Source organism: Aptenodytes patagonicus, chromosome 6 (assembly GCF_965638725.1).
Source record: "Aptenodytes patagonicus chromosome 6, bAptPat1.pri.cur, whole genome shotgun sequence".
NCBI classification, from domain to species: domain Eukaryota; kingdom Metazoa; phylum Chordata; class Aves; order Sphenisciformes; family Spheniscidae; genus Aptenodytes; species Aptenodytes patagonicus.
In genome coordinates, this window is record NC_134954.1 from 22,558,140 (window position 1) to 22,580,228 (window position 22,089).

The 22,089-nt window shown below is 35.7% G+C and overlaps 1 protein-coding gene across 1 annotated transcript in view; it reads right to left on the reverse strand.

Annotated features, from left to right (window-relative positions):
* RSRC1 (arginine and serine rich coiled-coil 1) overlaps window positions 1-22,089 on the reverse strand; it is a 179,267-nt gene that overhangs the window by 141,018 nt on the left and 16,160 nt on the right. Inside the window, exon 4 of the mRNA XM_076341466.1 lies at window positions 79-249. Coding sequence (XP_076197581.1) covers window positions 79-249 — 171 coding nt within the window. The remainder of the gene's footprint in view (window positions 1-78; window positions 250-22,089) is intronic.

The following is a 22,089-nucleotide window of genomic DNA, read 5'->3' on the forward strand; positions in this document are numbered from 1 at the left end:
ACTGATCACAAAAAAGTAAAACGACACTAAATTGTTCCCTGTTTTTATTATAGTTATATTGTTTGTCATTTCACTTACCCATGCTTCGTGCCATATATCTCCTTTTCTTTTCCTTTGCCCTTCTCTTTTATTTTTTCTTTCTCTCTGCCTTTACGCCGCTCTCTTTCACGAGACCCGCTATGAGTTCTCCTATGACTGGATCTTTCACTACTTCGACTATAAGAACGTTGACGAGGTCTTGATCGTGATCTACACAAAATCCATAGTATTAAGATTTAGCAGTCATACATTTTTCACTGTCACTGTATGTTAGATTTGTTACATAGTCCAACTATTTTAAACACATTTTCAAATCATTTAGTAATTTAATACTTTTAAACAAAAACCTGCCAATTTATCAAAAAAAAAGTGAAAAAGAAAGCATTGCTTCTACTCTGAAGGAAGAACGCAAAATAAATTAAACCACACTACGTAGTATTTGCCCATTAACAAAGTAATCTGGTATTACCAAACTAATCTTCAGAGCTATTGGAGAAGGAAAGGAAGGAAATTTTTTCTTGAACATTAAACTTTAAATTCTTAAGTTCTGATCAATTTAGCTTGGCAAATAATCAAAGAATTTACAGCTGCTACTAAGTGCTTGTATTTACATATTAAATACATTACTACTACTAACGATTCTATGATTCTATGTTCCAACAAAAATGAGAAGTGATGTGTCCAAACCCCTATCTTTAGCCTGCAGAGCTGACACTTGCACACAGCTTCTTAATATCAAATTCAGATTTGAAACACACTTTGCAGAAAACCTATAAATAGGCCAACCCTACAGGCCCAATAATGCAATAAACTGCATACAGGTGCAAGGGTTTGTGTACAGATTTGGTTCTTGGTTACAAGTTCCTACATGGCTGTAGGATATTCTGTTCTCAATCATGTTATCCATTCCTCTGTAATAAATATATGCTGTTACTGATATACTTGAATGAAAAAAGATCAAGAAGTATTACAATATGACTGTTTCTGTATGTACCCAAAAAGACTTTTTATTATTCCTGAATTTCTTTTAGATGATTTTCTAAATTTTAATTTATAATTTATCATGGACCAATACATCTTTTCTATGGTACATGAGTAACTATAGACAATGAACATTTAGGAAAACAGCAGTTCAAGTTTGCATTAGTTTCTATTACAATGTACATCTTGATAAAAGTTCTGACAGCACCTCATTGAAAAGTTTCATTAAGTACTGAGAGCTGGGGGGAAGGCCATTTTTTAAAACAGTATAAAAAATTTATTTAGCACCTCTTGGAGTGCAAAACTCCAAAGGCCTTTAAAAGCAAAATCACACACAAAAGATCACTCAATTTGAAAGGCAACAACTGTTTAATAAAACTCAACAACAGAATAAGCAAAAGAAAATACTACATCCAGATGAAGCTATAAATTACATTTAGGAAGAATGTTGTTACTGAGTCTGGAATTTGTCCAGCATACTGGGGTTAACATACCTATTCTTGCCATTGAGCCTTTCAGACTAGCACTAGAGGTCAGAACCTCAGTTTTACGTTTCATTCAGCAGATGGCATCTCTTGCAACACAGGATCTCCTATTATGGGTCACACTATTAGCACTGATACAATAAATCAAATTACCACTTAAGTGCCGTATTATGAACTATAGAACATTTTCTGTCTCAAAATGGATTTCTATTATGTCATCACAAATTAAAAAGCATCCATCGATTCTTTAGTCTTCAGGTGGAGGAAGTTTTGACCTAGAAGAGTATTCCGGACATTAGATCTATTTTTTGGTCGGCACAAAGACACTGTTTTTACAAGCATCATGATGAGGCAAGCACAGATTTACAGACCACTGCCCTACGGACATTCACTATTCAAAGGTAACCACGATTTCTGAGAACTCTCCAGGTAAGATGCAAAGTCAGAAACAGTAAAAAAACCAAACAAACCAAAGAAAAAAGCCCTGTAGCAACACAAATCACCTTCATTCGATGCAAGGCCTCTCCTTCCTTAAGGATGTAGTCCTTCAAACAGAAATTACTGAAGAATCTAAAGTATTTATTGCTAGAGAGCTTACTTTCTCAGCTCAAATTTGAACTTGATTTCACATCCACCTTTTGCAGGTGCCAATAACAGCAAATTCAGTTCAGATTAGCTGAATGCTCAAATCCTAGACTTCTGTTTGTTCACATGTCTAAGTAGAACAAATGTCAGGTATAATTTATATACAGAAAAATAGCTTTTAAAAATTAAAAGTAGACTTGTTGCATCAAATTTGCAGTAATGTACTTACAACAGCATTGACAAACTGATAAACATTTTCTTTACAGAAGCTGTCACTGTTCTTTCATTTGCAATCTTTTGCACCCACAAAATTCATTAGGCTAGAGTGATCCCTAATCATTGTTTATCCTCTGGGTTTTACAATTACAGAAAATAGCTAATACAGCTTATGTTCCCTGTCCTACTCACGCAGGTGAGGCAGGCAGATGACTATCAACAGGATATTACAGTGAAGATCTTAACAAAAATGTTAAGTTCTACTCCACAGAAGCCATCCCTGCGGGACACATTAGTTCAGTCAATCCTTCAATTATCAGAGCAGTTGATCTGGGCTGTAGATCAGCCCAGAGCACAGATGCAGACAATCCAGAATTGGCTTCATGCAGAGACAACTTCAGTTTGGTCAGACTTGTTAGCTCAGATAACAAGTTAGCACACATAGAAGGGTCTTCAGGGCAGTTCAGGTGTCAGGTCTTGCTGCCTTCATGGGCTGCAGACCCCCAGCCTAACCCAAACTGACTGCAAAGCCCTGTTTTAGGGGATCTATAGAGGGAACAGTGCAGAAAAAAAAGTTGCAAAGTGGATCTAGCTTATTCTGCTGCACCTGAATCAACTTTTTGAAATTTAAGTTTTCCTGGGTTTTCCATCATTGTGCACAGTTCTTTGCAAATATTTAATTTTTCATTATTTCCTCTTAATGCTGCAGAGCTACAGCCCTCCCAAATAAAACTAACTCTGTCTGCTAAGTTCATTGTATTTATTTATATTGATTACAAACAGTATTTATAAAGCACAGATAAAGCAACACAAGTCCAGAAATACAGAAAGATGTACTAGCCCCAGTCATGAATAGGGGTGAAGTAAATAAGGAAAACTGAGGCAAAGAAAAAAGGAACAGTCTAACATTAAAGCTCCCTTCAATTCCTGAATGCTAGCAAAACTTAGATTCTGTTAATCATTTTTAAACTAGGATAACTACCGTGTTTCCAATGTTGTACAGCAATGAATATTTTTGAAAAAGCTTATCTTGTATTAACCTTTTGCCTTCACAATCTAACCAAAGACATTGTGGAGGAGGACTATTAGAAAAACCACTAGGCAACCACACCACACAGTTGCATTAACAAATTTAAGCTGAATCTCAACTCTTGTTTAAGACTTCTTCTAGTCTGAAAAAAATCTTAGGGACTTCTCACACAAGTAGAGGCATGAAAATTTTAAAATATATTTGCTTAACTATCTAAGTAACAGCTTAGTATATTATGAGTTAAGATGCATTATGTAGTTTTACCACATTTTGATGAAACAAAGGAAGCACAGAGACTAAATACTTTAAGATAACAGACATAAGATGGCAAAAATAACAAACCTGGCGGTATAATTCTCTAGAGCAATTTCAAACTGAACTGGAATTAACAGGAAGCCAGCAATAAACCATATAAGAACGGCTGAGCTTAAGCAGGTAAGACCACAATCTTCTTGATCTCTGCTAGCGTGTGCACTCTTAAGAGAGCTCTCAGTTTCTATGAAGTGCCACAGGAAATGGTGATTAGCTATGATTGAAGCAAAAGCCACAACTATATTGATATACTGAGTGAATGCTGCATCACTTCTAGAATGCATGAAAATGCTCTTTAGGCCATGAAAATGGACAAGCACTGAAATGTATAGGGACTCTGCAGTGCAAGTCTCAGGGAAAAGCGGGAACTGCAAAGCACTTAGAAAAATAAAAAGGTTTTTGCCTACAAACAGGTTTTCCCTGCATTCATCAAAAAACAAAATATGAGCTAAGGCTTCTTTCTCCCCAAACTGAAAAGCTTAAGGAAGGGACTGACCAAAAGAAAGTGCGTCTCTTCTTTGCTTATGATCTTTTAAAAAAGGCGTAAGATGTAATCTCGGGGGGGGGGGGGGGAAGAAGTCAAGCATTTTAAACAGGAGAACAAAAATAAGATTATTGATTCAATAAAGTTAAGAAAACTTAAATAAATGAAGCTAAAGAGATTAGATTCATAGCAAGAAGGAAGCGAAAGATATGCAACACCATATACTGAAAGGCCAAAAATATGTATTCAGAAAGCAAAGAAATTATACAAAAACATTTAAAAAAATACAAAGAAGGAAAAGCACAGTTTCCCACAAAGTATGCAAAAGGGTGTGCTGTGTTTGTATACAGGCAGATGTTACTACTCCTCCTGACATTTTATTTATTGGCAAGTACTCCCAAAACAAATTGCCACTTAAATTTGCCCTCTTACATACAACTGTTCTAAGACCTCAGTATCTAAAACCTGCCTAATTTCCTCCAGCTCTGAGGGAAGCTCCAACCTCCCTTACCTCCCAGGCTAATTACACCCACCTGTTAATACAATTCAAGACTAATTCTGCAACACCAAACACAAGCTTCAAGGAACCAGGTGACAGGAGGACTATTCAATGAAGAAGCCATGATTCCCCATTTAGCTTGGTCTTGTTTGAAACCACCAGGTAACAGTAAGTGACTGTATGAGCAGATACCATCCTGCAGACAGCAGGACAGAATTAAGACAATATTTAAAAGCAAGTCTGGAACATTGTAAGCTTCAAGTCTTTGACTATGCAATCCAAATAGCTTTCTCTACTTCATTTCTATGCTGTTTCTTCCCCTTCTCTCTCTTCCTGTTAAAGAAAGAGGTAACATTCAATCTCTAACATCCACTTTTCTGTGGCAACTGCAGAATTTGAACAATGAAACCTCAGAAATTTAGATCATGCTTTGACAACTTCAGGTAAGGCTACTGACCTTTTTCTAGTACACCAAGGCTGCAGGCAATTAAAAAATTAAGATCAAGACCAACAAGAAAAATGACACTTCATATTGCCTAAGATACATTCAGTATTTAGTAGTGTCGTCCCCCAGCAGCACAGGCTGGGTTCATGGGATAGAGCCTCTCAGTAACGGCAGATGAGCAAGGGCTAACCTCAAACCAGAGGGCCGTTATCAGCACCTTCACAGTGCCAGGCTTAAGCACACTGAAAAGCTGCACTTAATGCCACAGAACTTCATTTTACAGTATGTTACCATTTTAATAAGATAGCTGTCTTTTTTTTCTTTGCCTATAATCCCCAAATCCTAAAATATTCATTTTAAGAACACTTTATGCAAACTTCCATAAGGCCTATATTAAATCCAAAATATGCAATAGGCTCTTGACAATGGAAGATAATTTCATAAAGTGAAAATTAAAATATACTAAATTTGCTACTCAGTGTATAACAAGCTGCGGTACATTTCCATTTGTAGCATGAACGGATTCACCTGTATGTTACTATGAATTACTATTAAAATATCTTGCGATATATACAGAACAGGAAATAAAGATAGAACTTTATGAAATGGAGCTACAAGAAGTCATCTGTGCCAAGAATTCATCAGTAAACAAGAACAAAAGTCCACAGATCCAGCAGAGAATAAAGATTTTCTATTTTATTACTGTTGAAAAATAAAAACAATCCCGATTCATTATATTAAAGCAAGTCCCAAAGTGTTCAAATTATAGAACTACTGGAGGGGGGGGGGAGAAAAAAATCAAGCTGGAGAGTAGACTGCCAGCATGCACACCCCCTTCCCCCCAAAACCAACACACACAAAACACCCACCCACCATGCCAAAGGTTAAGTCATTTAGTCAAGTTCAAAGATCTTCAAAGAGTTCTTAGATCCAGATAAGCCCATATGTTACCAAAATTCTGTGAAAAGCTATTACTTTCCAATCTGCTTTTCATGTCTAAGTTACAGAACACACAGATGCTTGGCACCACTCAGTATCCCTAAATTCTCACACCAGATAATCAAGGCTTGCCAATAACTTTCCTATCTAAAATCCTAAGAAACGTCTTTATTCCATCAACACTTAGTCCACTTGTAAAAATTGAAAGTATCCATAAAAGCCCATTCAGTTACTGCACAATAAGTGTTAATTTGCTAATTTCTTCACAGGTAATCAATTAAAATGTAAAATATTGGATAAAATTAGTTGCACTAAATTTAACAGCTGCTCCATAAGCATAATTAGTTTCACAAGGGCCATATGTATTCTGAACAGAGACAGAGTTGAAACAAATAAGCAGATTTTAAAACAAGTTTGAGGAAATCTGCATTTAATTAGCAGGTGGGCACTACAACTGCATAATGTTTTTATACATTTATATTTATGAAGTGACAGAAGATCTAAAGGCTTTTTAAAATGGCGTTTATTGTTTGAATGGGAACTGTTTTGCTGCATGCTAAAGTGATTTAAATCCTTATAGCTCTGCTTTGAAAAAATCATAAATGGTGAAAGAAAACATGTGGAAAACTGTAAAACTAGAAAGAATTTGCGACAAAAAGCAGATACACATACCATAACCAAAAGGAAACTACACTTAATTAAATGTACACTACATCTGGAATATCAGCCTAATAAAACGTGAAACTATTAATTTTCATTGTTCTAAAGGAAATGAGGTCAGTGTCGTTTAGCATTTCCCCAATTATATTGCACTAAAGCATTGAACTATATCTTATAGGTACAATCTAATCTTTTCAAAACACTACAATTTGAAAACGGTCACTGAGATAGACTTTTTTAAATGGAAAGAGGAATTAGAGGACAAAAACAAGACAGCTCAAACAGAAGAAAACAAGCGTTTCAGTGAAGGTAAGTTTTTGAAAAAATAACCTATTTTGCTAGCAAACAGCAACCACCACTCAAATGAAACTTTGAGATGTCAAGTTCTTCCCTGGCATTCTTCTAAGTATCTCTCAGCTGATACAACTCTTACTAGATTATTATTAGCTCAATAGCCACAAACAAAACCCAACAAATTCATGCCTCTCTAATACTTTAGCAATAAATCAAAAGTCTGGGAAAGAACAATGAAACACAACTGCATTGCATCAAACCTGGATATTCATATTGGTAATAAAGACACAGTGTAAATGCACAACTAATTGCAGCAAAATGACATGTTCTCTTTCAAAGCATATTAAGAGAAAGTTTCTTGTTTAACTCAACTTCACTAGCAAGAAAAAAAAAAATCACGGTACAAGTTCTTGGAGAAGGTAAATAATTTCAAGCATCGACTGCAGTTGTTCAGAAAACTGGAAATTACTAATGCTATACTTATTTTTTTAAATGCAAATACTGCTACCTCTATAAAACATTTCAGGTCACTATTAGTTTGCAACTTTAAAATGTATGTGTTTGAGGAAGTTAAATATAGATAATATGTACGATAATACGGTTTGTTTATTTATTGTTAAATATAAGGTGAGTGAAAATGAAACTAGGCAAAAGCAGAGAGCCAGCTTGTAAGTCTAAAATGAGACTGGTGCTAAGAGGAAAAAGAAGTTGTTTCAAGCCAGCAGTTTAGACAGTCGGTAAGTGACAAAATAGAGGGGTATTAAAAATAGTAACAATATCATCCACAGTGCCAGAGAAATGCAAGATGAAATATAAACAATAACAGGGACAATCAAGAACATGGTTTGCAGAGCTAAGACAGTGGATTCACCAGATACAGGCATCAACTTAGTTCAGTAATAAACAATTCTCCACCTATAAATTAAATTATAAATTAATTACAAAATCAAACATTTGAGGAAACAATACCCAAAATTCCAGTAAGCTGTAATTAAAAAAAGTAGTTACTGAAAACTTGGCATGAACGATACGTAATCGCAGCCAGACAGAAGAACAGATAGAGAAGACCCTACTTTTAGTCTTGTTTATTCTCAAGCAGTCCATTTGTTACAAATCTAGTTCTCCAGACTACAACCGTCTGGTCTACCTCTTCTCACTTCCAAAGAAGATTAAAGTGCCTTCTTTGCCACAACGCCTTGACTATCCTACAAAGAGTCTCCTTACAGTAGCTGAAAGACTCTAGATCAGGTGCCGACAGTGAGCCAGTGCCGACTGTGACAGCGTATCTCCAGTTCAGCATGCCTACATCACCACAAAGGTGTTGGAAAACCTACAGGAAATCAACGACTGGGTGAAAAGAATTTACTCCAGAAATACATAAAGTTTACTTAAATTGATCTTTTGTGTCAGCAGTCCTTTGCTCAGAGACTTGCTTCTTGTGGAGTTCGGGCAGAACTCCTTGCCTAAGGAATGAGTGATAGAAGAGAAGCTGACTACGACTACCAGCTGCAGGAGCACTTTGACAAAAGCCTTCATGGAAAACTAAAACCAGAAAACAGATTTTACTAAATATTATCTGAAAACCAGAAATATAAATCATAGATTAAACAGCTGCTATTCAAGCATGGAGATAAACCATTTGTTTTTGTTTATGTGCTTTTACAAAATGCCTAACAAAGCTAGTTACACTAACCTGTATGTAACTATAATTTGCTTCCTTCATCAAATGGCTTGCTTGAGGAGCATTTCCATGCACGCAGAAGTGTGATCTGCTTGAGAAGGCCAGATGCACATTACAAATACGTATGGAAGTACATAAGCTAACTGCAGTGTTATTGGATACACATTACTTATGCATTCAGCACAGAAAACTATATACTATTTTTCAACGGGCTTTTTTTATGCAGAGGCAGGATTGTGGGAGCAGCTGTGGCCAAAGGAAGTGTAATGAAGTGTGCTGGCTGGGATTTGGGAAGGGAGAACAGCTGTGTGAACAGCTCCCACTGATCTACTGGAATTGCAAACTGTTCCACTCCATTAGTGATGGCTGGAGGGGATTCTCTCCCCACTGTATTCCTTTAGCTTATACAGAGGTCACTAATTGCCCTAGATATAACCGGTCCAAAGAAGCTGAGGATCTTTGGCCTCATCTTCATCGGGGGGAAACACGTTGCATCATTCATTTCCCTTCTTAATCTGTACGAAGACTCTGAACTACCCTCTTCGCTGAGATGTCACCTCAAATTAGGACCGTCAGTTTAAGAACACATCTATTTTTACATGAAATTAATTTCTTTCACATCTTTCTTTTCTTAGAGACTGTCTCAAAACAGGACTGTTTTCTAACCCTACATTCATGTAGCCATCTCATGACTGAACAGTAAAAGCTAGAATTTAATTCTAATAACCTTTGGGTAATAAAGTAATAAAGAAATGGGAGTTAGTACACCATTCTGGCTGCTAAATAAACTAAGAAAAAAGCCACCCCTCAGATTCCCCATCATTTCTCATTCAAAGCAGTTCTAGCAGTCTTGAAATTCTAGACTTCAAGGGCATAAAAACACATATAGCAACACAAATGTCTGCAACACCCAGCTGCACTTATACTATACATAAACTTCCACATAAAACCAAAGTTAAGGTTGATAAGAGAAGTAATTATTATTCCAGTAATCTGTTAACAAAAAAAAAAGCTTGCATCAGCTGAGAATATCCAGCTTGTTTTCTACTCATACAAGAGTTTAAAAGCTACTCAACCTCAAGGTGAGGCAAAAGCTAAACAGTTGTTAGTTTGCCACACAAAGATACCAGCAAGAAGGATTCCTCCCTCTCTTAACCGAATTCCAGAACTGCCACTGCTTAGGTTGAAGAAAAAGCAACCAGAAAAAATGGACTGTATGAAACTTCTGTTCCTTTAGATTGTCTAATCCTACAGAAAAAGACATTTTATATATCTTTTCTACATTCTTTAAAAAAAAAAAGGGAAAACTTGAATTCTCTATGAATGAATAAGGTAACATTTTATTAGCAAGTAAATTCATCAGGCTTTGTAATTTGTAATACATACACATGCAGTTATTCTGTTCTTCATACAGCTGGAATCTATTTTAAAAAACAAGGGTCCAGCCTACTTTCAGGACTCTCAACAAATACACCACATTATTTGTTTCTACATCATGCAGGCATTAGTGACTCTGCATCTGCTACGACAGGAAGATCTGGATGTATCACACAGCAATGAAAAAAGGTCAAATTCATTTTCCAGATAGAATCACTATCCAGGTAATTATTTGTTGTAAATTTGACAACACCTCTGATATTATGTTAAAACGTTAAGGAACATAAATGAGAGATTTCAAGGTTGAATTTTTCACTTCCCTAGTGCCTCTGAGAAGTTCAAATTAGTTACAGGTAAGTGCTACTCTTCTGTCTCTTTGAGAAGACCACTGTTTTATTTTTTGTGGTTGTAACACATCTAAGACTGAGGCCCCGATCATGGTTTGAACTTAAAGATGCTACAATATTTACGTATACTTACATCCACAAAGACACAGCTGAATGAAATTACCTAAACAGATGCTTGAAATCAACTTACACCACAGAACACTGACTGTTCTCATAAACTGACAAAAAAAACCACCCAAAACCCAACCCAGAGCATTACAGCACCATCGTGGTCAACATGAGGCACTCAAACCACTAAGTACCACCAGCACAGATCCAAAACTGAACCAACAAAAAAAAAAGCATCTCAACATTTCTCATTCTTCAACACTGCAGCAACTTGCAGTACCATTTAAAAGGCTCAAAAAACTGCTTAAAGACAAGATTAATGCATATGCTTGTCCTCAGAAACAAATACCTAATTCAAAAGACTGGAACTGTTGAGACAGACTCAGTTCACATGATGAACAGAGGTCTCAAATGACACTTTGGAAATAATACTTAGATGAAAAGCTGTGTGTCTAACTTGTACTTGACTGGTAACAAATTAAACCATTACTCTCTGCTCACAATTAAGAACAATGGAAACTTTTTTCTTTAATGCAGTGATAACCAGGCATTTTAGGTTTAAATTTCATGAGATGTAAAAAGTTTGAGGTATTCCACCTACATTTTTTACCACATTAGGTTTATGAACCATATAGAAAGACTTTTAGAATACCATCTTGTTTTCCCAAATTTAAAAAAAAAATCTTAACATATTTAATGAAAATAACTGTAACTTCACTATAGGATCAAGTCTCTGAAAATTAAGTCATAAATGGGCTTTAGAAACTCCTAAAGTGCACACACACACAAAAAAGCAAAAACGTATCACATCATACTGTCAAAACCTTTTGAAAACACAACATAAACAGTTTGTATATTTTATTACTATTTTTCAATACATATTCCATAAATGCAAAGATAATTTTCTAATTTACATGCAAGTTAGATACAAAATATTAAAGTAAGATGCATTTTACAAACACAGAGTAGATAGAGGAAAGCATGGTCTTTTTTTTAATATTCTAGATGAATACTGAACAGCTTATTTGCTGCAAACTGATGAAGAATACATAGCTGACAGGCTTATCGGACACAAAATCTACTTTACTGGAAGTTATCACCTATATAACCCTGTTGTGTTTTTCCCAAACCCCAACTCTAATGACTAATTAAAAACTCCAAGGAAGCTCTGAAGATTTCTTAGTATTCCAAAGAAAAACTGTTTTCATCACGGAACCTGCAACTGTTATATAAAATATTGTAAAATAAAACATATCAAAAAAAGAAAAAACAAAATCTGAATTGTTTTTAAAAAAAACACATAAAGCAACAAAACTTCTTGATTATTATACTTCAAAATGTATTATGACTGTTCTGATCAATTGATGATACGGATCACAAACTACCTTAGTCCTAATTTAAATGGGTAATAACGATCGATTAAAATACAATTTCTACATACCTATGCCTTCAGTTTTAAAAAGATTCTCAGTTTTACTATGGAATTCTCTTCTAAGCTTTGCTTTTTGTTTAAAATATAAAATAAAAAAACCTCACAAAACCACAGCAAAAACATGAAATAATTACAGACCAGCATTGCATGGCCTCCCTGAATCTGCAAGAAGCCTGCAACAGCAGCTATTATGTACTACACTCATCTCAATTTTGAAACCTGAAGGCAAGAATTAAAATGTAAACTGTATTATTTCCATCACTGAGAATATTACCAAAATTAAGCGGTTAACAAGCCGACTCCAAAAATACAACACTACCTATTGTTTTCCTCAAAAGCTTCAACAACTCTCTTCCCAACAGCTACATCATGACTCCCAGAATATTAACACTATTATGGGGAAGTCGGAGGGGAGGGATTGGAACATTAAGCTAACAATGTACTAAGCAAGGAAAACTTGCCTGCCACCCCTCCACCACCTTCAAATGCCTCTTCAATAGTTATTGATGTCCCTGTGCCTACAATGACACCACTAGCTGCCTGCACTTCATTGTCCTGGCAGACAGTTGTTTTACTGTTGTGTATTTTTCATGTATCTCCAACTGTCTTTTTTCCCCACACCTATTGTTTCCTGCTACTAATCAAACTACCGAGTCTTTGGGGCTGAAATTCTATTTTGAATACTCATCAATACTGCAGACAGCACACTAAGAGCTTGATCCCTGTCTGGCACTTTCCTAGTATAAGTAACATAAGGGTACGTTGACTAACCACAGGCAATCAAGATCTTACCATTCCTCAGATGAGATGATATCATCTCTAACAATCTATTGTACTTCACAGTTGCAACATACTAGAAGCTTGATAACTTTGGTACCAAGCTTCAGTTTCATAAGATGCACCAATCTTGTGATCGTATCAGCTTACTGTAAGATATGTTCTGAAATAAGGTCAAGACTTCATTGTATTATTCAGATAATTCGATCTTTTTAATTTAGCTGAAGCATGGGAATACTCCCTAATTCAGGTACTTTACCACAGTCTTCAGGAAAGCTTTCATCAGAATACTTGAGATCTTACTTCATCCTGTGGCCTGATCCACAACATTCAGACTTCTTATGCTCCTTTCAGGCTAGGGGTGAGTAACAACACATCCTAACAACCCCTAATCGTCACCCCTCTGAGTAAGTGGCTCTGCTGACTTGGGCTCAAGATTAGAGTTGCAATCTAATGCACTTTTGCAGTCTGCAGCTGGGTAACTGTTGATATACTCTGATTTTAGCAAATGCTTGCTCATTGGGTCTAGCAGATAGGACAATCAATGGTGTAAGGCGTGTAACTGTGCAGATTTTGTCTTCATCCTGTAAATCAGATACAACTAAGGACCCCATCGGGATAGGTCGCTGCTTTTCTCCTCAGTGAGTGGCTGAGCCCTATAACAGCAATGATACACACTCCCTCCTTTCTCTGTATTCATGTTGATTCTACTCTTTACTTCATTTTGATTCACAGGATTTTCACAAGTAAATTTAACAGTAGACTGGAATCATGAAAAAGAGGACCCTTATATTCCAATTTGACAATTAAAATCCTTGATGTTGGAGACTTAAGGAAGAAGAACCAGCTGACCTAAAATTAATAAGGGAGAACAAACAGATAGTAATTTAAACCGAAGGCTTGCTTGAAATTCGCCTACATTTCCCATTTCTCAGACATATTTCCTCTTTGGTCTTCCAATCCCCTATCCAGCAGCTGTTGTCTGCCTCCCCATTGGAAAATAAGATACAAAGTAATGTTACAAACAAAACACATCTAAGTTTTCAGTATATTCACGTTTGAGGAATGGACAGTTTTTAAAAACAAAACAAAACAAAACCAACCTCTGAACTTTTCCACAGACAAACAAATGAAGCAAAAGATTGAGGGCAAGAATAGCATTAACAACTTCCTGTTTGTTCTATTATTATTTGTTCTATCGTTTATTTATAAGTTGTAGAATATAGCACAACATTTGGACAGGATAGAGTGGAAGCAGCAGCAGTGGGAAATAATACCATTTGGCCATTTTCAACTCATTTTGAGAGGGGAAGAACCAAACAAACCAAGAGTTATTTAACATTCCCTAATTCAAACCTTAAGGAAATCAAAATTATATTGATTCCTTAGCAACAAGCCTATCCTTGACTGGACAGCTCGGCCTTAAGGGGGCTCAAGCCAAGACAAAGCAAAGGGAGATGAGCTACAAGTAATGCAGGACACAGACTGACATAACCCATAGTGCCCCTTTCAGAAGTCACAGCTGAAGAGGGACATGACATTTGCCCACATTAATCTGATTAACTTGTGGAAGGGGCATGACTGATTTGCTCAGTGTGTGAAATTTACTTTTTTATTTATTTATTTACTGCTTCTGTTTAGCCATTTATTTGAAAAATATGAAATTTTCTCTTCTCTAGTTTAGTAGGAGAGTCAGGTCCAGGTATATTTTGGAAGCTCTCACCAGACAGGGAACAGCTCTACCTAAAATGAAAGTAAGTTGCTTATTAAATTCTTTTGTAATGTGCATTTCATTTTAAAATATGCTAAAAGAGATTTATAAAAACTTGACTAAAGATCCTTTCCCAACATACTTTCTTGGTTTGTAGTCCTCAGCTGCCATAACAGTACAATCTTTAATTGTACACCAGATTTTTGTTATAGGATAAAGCATCTTTACTTAAACTGTTAAAATACAGTGCATTAAAGAGTTCACAACAGATTAATGACTTCTAGCTAGCAAAAATTGCATTTTGTTAGTCAAAAATGAGATACAAATTTATAAACTACATATATGTCAATGAAAACAAGTCAGTCATATTTTCTTCCAACATGCAGAAAAAAGTGATCTAGACCACATTTGCTATGAATTTCACATGGCATGACACTATTCACCAGTGCCCCAACGTTGGGTAGCCTGCAGAGAAATAGCACAACGTCAATACAAGGTAGTAAATTCAAGTTACACTAGAAAAGATGACTGCTTTAAGACAGAAAAGTCCGGAGGAATGAGAAGTACTGGCCAAAGCTGCTCATCGTTTCAAAGCACGATGAAGGTCCCTGACAGCAGTATTCTAACAAAGCCCTGTGGAATACAAGCTGATCTTCCAAAGCAAATCCCAGAAGGACAGCAGAAAGGACCTCCTGTCTTCAGGGAGGAGGACATTTGGTACAAGGAGAGACTTTATAGAGCCAGGTTGGCTATGGGTCCACTCAGAACCCCAAATTCAACACAAACCAGATGTTGAAATTTGGTAATTACATAAATGTATGTTTAAAGTTCTCACTGTGAACAGTTTTATAACTAACATGATAGCGATACTTACGTTATTCCCATTGCACTACTATACTACATCAAAGAAAAACATACTCAACAGTAGCTACAATTTTGACTAACACCAGAATTTCCAATACAACCAATCAGAAAGTTCAAAGGCAGATTAAAACCATTGTTCCACTCTAAAGTGTATTTCCTAATAATAGTTTTGATAATCTAAGAGCAGCATTTCCATGTATTTGATGGGACTCCATAGAATACAATTCCTAATGAGCATCAATAAGAAAGGCGATTTTCATTTTATACATTTTTTGTTTTGAATATTTGTTTACAAAAGTGATCTCTTCTCAAAGATTACCATTATAAAAGTATCAAAATTAAAACAATTTAAATTTTTTTTTAAAGAATTCCATAGCTTTCCTTAAGGATTAGTTTATATTTTAGTTTATGCTACCACAATTCAATTGCTTTAACACCTTGTCTGTGAGTTGAACTAGTAGTTCATGAATAAATGACATTTTTTGCTTTTTTAAAATGAATAACTATTTTCAATCAATCTTACACTTTAACCATAATCTGAACAATTATTTTTTAAACTTATGTTTTAACATTAAATTACTAGAACCACATTTCTTGTGGCAAAAATGGCAAAGCTGACCCTTATTTTATTAGCCTACAATTTGCTCACCAGTGTTTTCTTAAGCTATATGAATGGCTTATGTACGTTGACAACATCCCACAGATGGTTATGATTATGTTCAATAGGACAACGCATTCATTGAAAACTTTCACAGATGCTTACCTAATGGGATGTCACATTAAATCTGACATAGTAAGATAAAATAACTACATACTAATTATAACATCTCAAAAAGGTCATTTTCAAATGATATTCACAACATTTCTGATGTAATTATTGACAGAACCAGTGCACTAACATTCACGTAAGAATGAGGTTTTAAACAAGCGCGGTTATTACATAGCTTTCTTCTGCCAGAAGATGTCCTTGAATATACATAGCTGTCAACATCTTGGAAATAGATGCCCCTAACTACAAAACTCTGGCAAACGTCAGAATTCGATTTGACTACTACTTGCTTCCTCTCTTAATGCTTAATGACTAATTCCTCAGAGATACCCTTAAAAGCCCTAAAATGTTGTCCTTGGGTAGAAACTTTCACTCAGCAATCAATCGGGAGCAAATTAGATGATTGTGTTGAAATGTACTGCACTGTTTAAGCTAACAAATGAATGAAGAAAGGTAGTATATCGGAACATATGCCACTACACTGAAGTTGCTAAAAGGGTCTGTTGGAAGAATATTTGGTTTCCAGTGAAGCTAATATGCTATAAGAAGGGACAGCGATGAAAGAATACCAAGTCATATGGAAATCCAAATATAGTGACAGACACAATTATTTTACTAATTGCTAATGAATACAGTCAAGTGGCTTCAAAAAGCAAAACTTTGCTTGGACTACTTCAGGTTTTGACCTCTGCATGAGCAAATGCATTTCAAACTGAAGCCCACCAAAATTGATTAACGGCGCCAGCCAAGGCCAGCATGTAGTTGAAGCTTTTTTCCATCTATCACATGGCCCCAAGGATAGTTAAATGAACCTTAAAATGGCTACAAACAGCTCAATGACTACACAGACTCCTGCCAATTAGAAATAATTAGGCAGTCATTTTGGTGGTAAGTCTTTTTAAGTGCATACATAATGATGCAATGATGCTTATTAGCGATCTCATACGAGCTATGCTCAAACAGCCTGGAATAATTATGCAACTATCACAAAGCCTTGCACATCTCTGTACTTCACCTTAATGCATTTAAAAATCCACTTCATTACCTCCAGTAATTAATCCTCCATTAATTGCAGGAAAAGCCCAGTTTACCGTACTTCGTTTCTAATTATCTTATAAATAGTTATGGTTCTAATTAATGTGTTCATTAAGCTGAATATCTTTCTCAAAGCCATGCTCAGAGCAAAGGTCCCACTTTTTAGAGAAAAAGCCTAACTAGCCATAAGGTGAGGCCATTTTGGTTGTATTTGCTTTTATTTTAGTATATTCAACCTCCTAATTGGCATTTAAAATCTAATTTGGAAGAACTTCAAGAAGACTATATAGTAGAAAAATAGGAAAAGGATTTTTTTTTTTTTTTTACCCATTCTCCAATCAAGAAGCTTAGAGCTTTAACAGGAAAACTTTTAGCATACCTTTTTGATACAGACTGGTAACAGATTTTTCAGTGCTATGCCACAGATTAGATTAAATTCTATTACAATTTAGCTTACCCCTGCATGTTTCCATGTAAGAGAAGCGAAAACTATAGAAGAAAAATAGATATCTAACAGTATATGCATAATTTAAAAACAACATACTACTGCCCTTGCCTCCATTTCTAAGATATAAATGAGCAGTACAGAATTACAAAAATATTGAAATCATTTATTCAAGCTGAGCATAATACAACTCTTTAAAGTCAGTGAGAGTTTTTCAGTTTGCCTTACTAGAAGTTGATATGATCCTATGAAAACCGCAACTGAAGAATATTTTAAAATAATATTTATGGATAAGGAAACTCCATATTGAAAGCATATGTTTCACAGTATTTTGGAGGTACGCATATATGAATTTGCAGAAAACTTAAAGATTCAAAATAAAAAATTTCTACAAGAGTACTTCCAAAATATTTAATACTTATACCTTAATATTAACTGTAAGTTAATTTCCTATCGTTTCCTAGATTTTAATTTTTTTTTAAACATGCATTCTATTTAAATACAACTCTCTCCAGTTACACTATGCAAAAACAAATGGAAGTTTTCACATTTTTCCTTATGCGATCACATATTTAACAAAATATTTTGCTCAGGTAATTACTTAAACACTATTTTGACAGTAAAAAGACAAAGGCTCTACACATATGCCTGAAATTATAAATTTTTTTTTAATAATCTTTTCGTCCTATAACATCACACCTCAGTTAAATCTGGAATCACTGAAGTCAAGTGCAGCTTTGCCATTGTCTCCACGATAGGGCCAAAGTTTTATACCAATAAACCTATATTAGGACCAGATGAAGCGTTATCATCTATATATATTCTTGCTCTTGCATTTCAGGGAGACACGGTGCCTTACCTTAGAAACTGGCAACCTTCCCTGTTCCCGGTGCCTTACTCCAGCTTTAAAATTGCCTCTCACCTGATCTCAACTTGAACAACCCAGGCTTGACCCTTTTTCTCCAACCCACATTCTCCATACATGGGCATCTCACCCTGTTTCTCTTGCTCCTCACTAAAAGAGAGCAAGATAGAGCTTTCAGACAGATCAGTGCACTGAACTATCTTGAAGCATAGATGTGGGAGGAGAAGAACTAAAGAACTTCACTAAAGGATGAAGGGACAGTCAGGAAAGTGTCACAGTACCCCAACTTCAATCAGCTTAACCTGGCATGAGCTCGCTCCCAAAGCACACTTTGGTCATAATATCAACAAAAACTGGCAGCTGCCTATCTGGATCTTGAAGTAGAATTGATTTATATGGGATAAATTTTGTTTGTACAAAGGTACCAAAAATACTGTATGCAGCAGCTACTGTCTTACTCATGAAGACAGCAAGGCCCTGCTACTGAGCAACGGCTTCAACTGAAATCTTGGACAAACGCAGTGATCAAAGTATTCCACAGCATGTACACTGATTTATACAGAAGAGTGATCATCTCTAAAAAACACAACAACAACAAAAAATCCTCTAGAGCAAGAGTCAGAAACTAGCATCTCTGTCAGAGATGGATTTTTGAATGGCATACAGCACAGCTAGGAGCAAAGAACCATAATACCTTGAGAAAAATAGCTCAGAAAGGCAGTGGTCCCCAGATCCTGGCTCCCACAAAGTTCCAGACTAACTTCCAGCCACAGAGGCAAGCCATTACTGATGAACATCTTATCTCTCTGGTAATTAATTTATCCTAGGACCTGATACATTTCTAGCAACATATTTAACGTCTAGTTTGAGAAAAGCAAAGCATCAGGCACAGCATACTTCAAATGTTGCTGACCCCTGATCCAAGGTGGCTGGTTGCTTACAAGAACAACCGTCTTGTTACAACTGCCCCTCATGTAACTTGAATAAAATAACACAAGAGTAATATACAAAGATAATTGAGAAGGACTATGATAACCAATCTATTAATACACAAAGTAAACATGTCAAGGAATCTGGGGAAGAAACAATAATCCATCATTAAAACTATCATGAACAGGGAAGCTGAACTAGGGTCATACATGTAATCTTAACTCTGGCACATACAACTTCAGCAAGGTTGACTTAGGTACATTCAACAAAATTCAGGTTGAATTTTTGTAATACACGGGGTTGACAGCTGCTTGTATTCCATTGTCACAGTGTAACGCTTACTCTTGCTAGGGTTTGGTTTGGTTTTTTTTTTTTACATTCTGATGAGTCCCATAGAAAAGATGTAGTAAAATATTTTTGTAGCAAAAATACATGTTTTTCGCCTGCATCTTTTTAAACCAGATACTGTTACTGTCATGTTATTAGAACTAGAAAGAATGAAAGATGGGAATAACAGAAACAGTAAAATGTTTCTACTAAACTCTACAATTTTGTGTTTCACAGTTTGATAATCACATTCTAGAAGCTAACACTGGAAACAGCGGCAGTTTACACAGCAAATACTACCAATGCATCTTTAAGACATCTGCTATATGTTGGTTTGCATAGCTGCCTCTAGAAACATGATCTCTGCAGCAAAAAATAATAGATTCTATTTCATGGCCAGAGCTTTGGTAGCAGAGAAAGAGGATTAAAAAAAGTAAAAATACATAGTAGTTTAGAATGTAGACACATTGAAATCAAAAAGCCAGTTCTCCACTAAGGGGAATCATATTATTACTCGTCTTCTTGAGTACCTTTTCCCAAACAGAAAACTGAAGCATTAAAAAAAAAAAGCACCCCAAAAAAACCACCAACCTACAAATACACCCTTTCCCAAAGGGAGAAATAAAAGGCTTTAGAAAAATAAGAAGCTATACTTAAAACACATTCTGTGTACATAACACCTGGACTGCTTTAGGAAAAAAGTTTACATGTAATTAGACTCAATACTTAGTTCTAAATGAACAGCACTTATGCATTCGTATCTTTAAGGCTTTTTTTTTTTTTTTTTTTTTTTTTTTTTTTTTTTTACACACCAATGAAGGGCATCAAAGCAACTGTCACTAGCAGCTATCTGGCCTTATTGATAACTTAAGAGCCCTTGGCGTTGCCTTATGAAGTTTAATTTCCAAAGCAGTCAATTAGATCTTGGTAATGTGCTCATCGATGGGTTATTGCTGTAGGGTATCTTCAGTGCTACTGCTTCACCCTTGTATTTTTTTGCAGTGCACTCATGTAGACAAACTGTTAAGTTCCTTTTGAAAAAAGTCAGTTATTATAGCTAAAAAATATTTTTTAGCGACTATTGGTGATACAACCTGTAAAGCAACAAGATCCTAAATAAAAACTGCAGGTTTTGATTTATTGTGGGAAAAAGAAGAAATATGATCCGACGTTATCATCCACAGAAAAACTAAAGATCACGTGAGCAAACTCAGTAATCTGAATTTCACTAGTTCTTCCCTGCCCCAAGCCTTTATTTGAAGTTTAATGAAAGAAAAACTAAAATATCTTAATTAAATACACATTCTAATGGACCAAAGACTCCAAACTTCCCCTTCCCCACCAGTAAGAAGAGAGACAAGCATGTAATATTTACACTGATTCCTTACGTAATTATGTGGGTCTGTACATCTCGTTGCATGTGAGTGTGTTAATTTGTGTAGCAAGGGCAGAAGAAAAAATATCCTAGGCAGCAGACCAAAACATTAAAAGAATAGTAACTCCAGTAGCTACTACCAGGCAAAAAAAGTAGTAATGAAACATTTCAAAAGAAATATTCTGATTAAATAGCATTGCTTGATTTCTTATAGGACTTTCATCTGCTTCTCTTTGGAAAATTCTTGGATCCATTTCCAAAAGAGGTATTTCCAAAGCGTTTTTATAGCTTAAGACAGCTTTTCAACACTGTCTGACAACGTGTGCCCAACCTTGCTCTTCACAGTTGTCTTGTCATTTCTTGTTTCTTACAGCAGATACACAGACAAAGCCATGTTTGTACCCGCTCCCTTTCCTCGTAGCTATCTTATTGCTCTAAGTCAATACTGCTATTGTTAATCAAATTTCAATTCCTAATTCCTTCCATCTCCTTCCCATCAGACAATAAAATTCATATTGTCTGATGTCTGTAGAATGGTCAACTCAGAAAACCTCCACTTTCTTCCCTAAGCCTTTCTTTTTCCCCAGAACAGCTAACATCACCTATGTTAACACTTATTCCCATAGGCAAGACCTCTGCTCAACTGAAACCAACTTCAGCTTTAATCCATACATCTGCATCGTATTTAAATTTAGTCTTTCTTCACAACATTCTTAAAAATCAGTCTTCTAAGTCCACACAACTGCAATTCATTTTATTTGTGTGATGATCTTTGCCCACTACTTGAGCCACTCCATTCTCCTTTTTTATTTTATTAATCTCTTCTCTACCTCCTCCTGTTCCTCCACAAACTGTCTAATTCGCAAGGCCCCTCACAATTTTGCTCTTTGTTTATCTGCCATTATCTCTTCTACTACATATTGCTGCTGACATTAATGTCTACCTCAAAATGCACATCCCTTTTATCTTCCTCTCTCCTAAGAACCTTTATTTTCTTTTCAGGACAATGCTGTTCTAGCAAATTCTACCTGAAGTTGTTCATAATTAAAACTCTACATTGTAATCTATTAGAAGCTA